The sequence below is a fragment of the Argentina silus genome (genome assembly GCF_951799395.1).
Source record: "Argentina silus genome assembly, contig: scaffold_156, whole genome shotgun sequence".
NCBI lineage: Eukaryota > Metazoa > Chordata > Actinopteri > Argentiniformes > Argentinidae > Argentina > Argentina silus.
In genome coordinates, this window is record NW_028152426.1 from 2253 (window position 1) to 6579 (window position 4327).

At 50.1% G+C, this 4327-nt stretch overlaps 1 protein-coding gene across 2 annotated transcripts; it reads right to left on the reverse strand.

The window, feature by feature from the left end:
* Window positions 1-255: 255 nt before the first annotated feature.
* On the reverse strand, window positions 256-3587 carry tmem170a (transmembrane protein 170A). 2 transcript variants are annotated; one of them, XM_083698078.1, is made up of 3 exons: window positions 3366-3587; window positions 2418-2588; window positions 256-2016 (listed from the first exon to the last, which is right to left on the reverse strand). In XM_083698078.1, the coding sequence occupies exons 1-3, from the start codon at window positions 3478-3480 to the stop codon at window positions 1886-1888; spliced, it is 417 nt and encodes a 138-aa protein (XP_083554204.1). In that variant the 5' UTR covers window positions 3481-3587; the 3' UTR covers window positions 256-1885. The 2 variants fall into 2 exon arrangements, with proteins under 2 accessions (XP_083554204.1, XP_083554205.1); XM_083698079.1 differs by having other exon boundaries at window positions 3488-3494.
* Between the last annotated feature and the right edge of the window lie 740 nt (window positions 3588-4327).

The window sequence follows — 4327 nt, forward strand, 5'->3', positions numbered from 1 at the left end:
ACTCATCTGCATAGCTTGCTGCTTCCCCACCTGAAAGCACCCCAACTAAATACTCTCTTATCCATCTAGAGAGAGGAAAATAAATATGATCAACTCTAGTGACTAGGGTTCGCTCAGCGGAACACACACACACACACACACACACACACACACACACACACACACACACACACACACACACACACACACACACACACACACACACAGCTCCTGAACTTTGTTGCTGCTTTCAGACAAGCTGGAATGGTAATATGTACACACCTGTCTACACACACACACACACACACACACACACACACACACACACACACACACACACACACACACACACACACACACACACCTGTCAACCTGTCTATCATACACACATTTCATATGTACACACCTGTCTGTCTGTCTGTCTACACACACACACACACACACACACACACACACACACACACCTAACACACTCCAGGGTGGAATGTTAGGACATGGCCAATCTTAATCTACTGTATACACATGGAAATACAACATCTGGAAGTGAAGATCTGGCTGAAACATTCCCATGTAGATGCATATAACACGGTCTCCTAGTGATGACATCACACCTGTACGCTGACTCATCCTGACCCACCGCTAGCCTCCCCCACCGAGCACTACTGTAGACGAGATGATTGGACAGAAATCAACTAAATGGCGGAGATCCCACCTAGCCAGCCTATCAGAGGGGAGGCAGGTTGGAGCGGCAGTCATTTTGTTGACACCTATCCACTCCTCTCAGATCTACAGGAGGGCCTCAGAGGTCAGAGGTCGAGGCTGGGGGTGGGTTCTGGGGTTCAGAACATTGTACTTCTGTCTGTCTCACTGTCCGTCTGAACGCAGCGTCAGACTGTAGTCTGGCTGTTACCGGCTGTTTTACTGTAGGTTAAGGTTCTAGACCAGTCTTTAGGTGGAGGTTCTAGACCAGTCTTTAGGTGGAGGTTCTAGACCAGTCTGTAGGTGGAGGTTCTAGACCAGTCTGTAGGTGGAGGTTCTAGACCAGTCTTTAGGTGGAGGTTCTAGACCAGTCTGTAGGTGGAGGTTCTAGACCAGTCTGTAGGTGGAGGTTCTAGACCAGTCTTTAGGTGGAGGTTCTAGACCAGTCTGTAGGTGGAGGTTCTAGACCAGTCTTTAGGTGGAGGTTCTAGACCAGTCTGTAGGTGGAGGTTCTAGACCAGTCTGTAGGTGGAGGTTCTAGACCAGTCTGTAGGTGGAGGTTCTAGACCAGTCTGTAGGTGGAGGTTCTAGACCAGTCTGTAGGTGGAGGTTCTAGACCAGTCTGTAGGTGGAGGTTCTGTTCTGCATGGTGGAATGTTTCGCTCTTAGACATGTGAAGGTTTTTTTACATACATCAATAACAGAGAGAGAGAGAAGGCCAGTTCGCATTAGAGTGCAACACACACACACACACACACACACACACACACACACACACACACACACACACACACACACACACACCCCCACACACACACACACACACACACACACACACACACACACACACACACACACACACACACACACACACACACACACACACACACAATTCTGATTGAGAACTAAAACACAGATTGAGAAAGACAGAGAGTGCCCCTTGGTGGCCAGCCCTGAAATACACCACTTTGGAAAAGAATCATCGGGTATCAAAGGAAGAGTCAGTAGAAAATAAGGCCTCTGGTCCAGCTCTGTCCTGCTGACAGGCTGTCCTGCTGATTGCATCCAGTCTCTCTGTCCCTCCGAGAGCTCCTCCTCTTCCTGTTCCTGTCCCAGCACGGCAGCAGCCCCCGGGAGGTTCTCCCCCCCCTCCCCCCTCCCAGGGGTGTCCAACCCAGGTCCGGGGTCCGGGGTCCGGGATCCAGGGCTAGAGCGTGGCGAGGATTCGGAGGAAGGAGATGATGAGGACACAGAAGGACTGACCCACACCAAACACCAACGCCTCCAGAGAGATCATCCTCTTCCCTGCCGCCTTGTACACCCCTGCGATGGCTGCACCTACGGCCACACACACACACACACACACACACACACACACACACACACACACACACAGCTCATTACCATCATCATCATGTTGTTGTTTAAGTGTGTATATGTGTGTGTTATGTGTGTATATGTGTGTGTGTATCTAGTAGTAGTAGTAGTAATAATAATAGTAGTAATAATAGTTGTAATAGTAATAGTAGTAGTAATAGTAATAGTAGTAGTAATAGTAGTAGTAATAGTAATAGTAGAAGTAATAGTAGTAGTAATAGTAATAGTAATACTAATAGTAGTAGTAGTAGTAGTAATAGTAATAGTAGTAGTAGTAATAGTAGTAGTAATAGTAATAGTAATAGTAGTAGTAATAATAGTAATAGTAGTAGTAATAGTAATAGTAATAGTAGCAGACTCACTGGTGAGGACACCACCACACACGGGTCCGACCACGCCCATCAGCAGGATGGCGAGGGGGATGAATCTTGCCGTCTTGTGCTGCCTCAGTGTGGCGAGGGCCAGGAGGGCGGCCGGGAGGTGGAACACCAGGGACGACACCGCAGCCCACAGGAACACACCATACCACATCTCTGAGGTAGGGGGAGGGGGGGGGGGAATGGTGAATGTGAAGGGCGGGGTTTGAACCTGGGTCTCCCATTAGGCCAAGAGGACAACACTTGGACATTTCTTTGCATCGTCTATAGCTGTATTCTATCGATACGATAAATCAACTTTGATTTGAGTTTATATGTCTCAGGCAGGGCTACCTCATCATCATGACAGCATGAATCCTAACCACCTCTGCTACTTAAACACAGCAGAGCACTTCCATGTTGACCCAGTACCGACTGGTTATGTAGCCCAGGTTATGGACTCTCTACAGACGCCTGCTCTGTGTTTCTGTGATCAAACTGACCCCAGAAAAACACAGCATAATAATCCCTGCTGCTAGTGATTAACTAACAACACGTTTACATAAACCACTCTCTCTAACACACACACACACACACACACACACACACACACACACACACACACACACACACACACACACACACACACACACACACACACACACACACACACACACACACACACACACTTTCTCTCTCTCTCATCTGTAAAAATTCATGCCACTTTCTCTAAAACAAAATCCCACCACACCAGATTCATGTTCATGTGTACATTTTGAATAAAGTCCTGACTTTCAGCCCCTAGCGACCTGACGTTAGCGGGCTAGCATTAGCTTGATGCCCAGTGTGAAGCGTGCAGGGCAGTCAGCGACAGCCTAAAGACCCGACCAGCCGCCGCTGCTCCGGGGGAGAGCTGGCGGGAGCAGCGGCGAGGCTGCGGGGGTCGACTCTCACCTGAGAAGTCCCCGAGCGACGTGTCGTTACCGCGGTTGGTGCCATTTTTCCTCGGAACCAAATTCAAGCTGAGAATTTGCTGCACAAACCCAATCTCACTGTACCCGTCCTGCATGTCTCACCCGCGGAACAACACGACCAGGAGAGAGAGAGAGAGAGCGAGAGAGAGAGACCACCACGACCGGCCGAGTAACACCATGGGAACATTGAGCGTCGGGGTCGAGGAGGTTGATGTTCCTGGTTGTAGCCGTTAGCGTGCTAGCTAGCTAGCTTCCTGATGTCAACATTGGACTGACGTCATGCCGTTACGTACGGAGGGAGGGGCCACCCAACCCAACCCGCTCGGCGGAAACAACTACCGAGGTTCCGCCGTAGATTGAAGACCCGTCTCTCTTCAGACGACATCTTAACTGTCCCTCCTAGAGACCTCTTCACCCCCACTACCCCCCTGTACTAACCCTAGAGACCTCTTCACCCCCACTACCTCCCTGTACTAACCCTAGAGACCTCTTCACCCCCACTACCCCCCTGTACTAACCCTAACCCTAGAGACCTCTTCATCCCCACTACCCCCCTGTACTAACCCTAACCCTAGAGACCTCTTCACCCCCACTACCCCCCTGTACTAACCCTAACCCTAAAGACCTCTTCATCCCCACTACCCCCCTATACTAACCCTAACCCTAGAGACCTCTTCATCCCCACTACCCCTCTGTACTAACCCTAACCCTAGAGACCTCTTCACCCCCACTACCCCCCTGTACTAACCCTAACCCTAGAGACCTCTTCATCCCCACTACCCCCCTGTACTAACCCTAACCCTAGAGACCTCTTCATCCCCACTACCCCCCTATACTAACCCTAACCCTAGAGACCTCTTCATCCCCACTACCCCCCTGTACAAACCCTAACCCTAGAGACCTCTTCACCCCCACTACCCCCCTGTACTAACCCTAACCCTA

Coding starts and splice junctions, on each gene's coding strand:
- tmem170a (XM_083698078.1), bottom strand. CDS start 3,480: ATGCAGGACGGGTACAGTGAGATTGGGTTTGTGCAGCAAATTCTCAGC. Junction 2,589..3,365: donor GTCGCTCGGGGACTTCTCAG/GTGAGAGTCGAC, acceptor CCCCTACCTCAG/AGATGTGGTATGGTGTGTTC. Junction 2,017..2,417: donor GTGTGGTGGTGTCCTCACCA/GTGAGTCTGCTA, acceptor GTGTGGCCGTAG/GTGCAGCCATCGCAGGGGTG.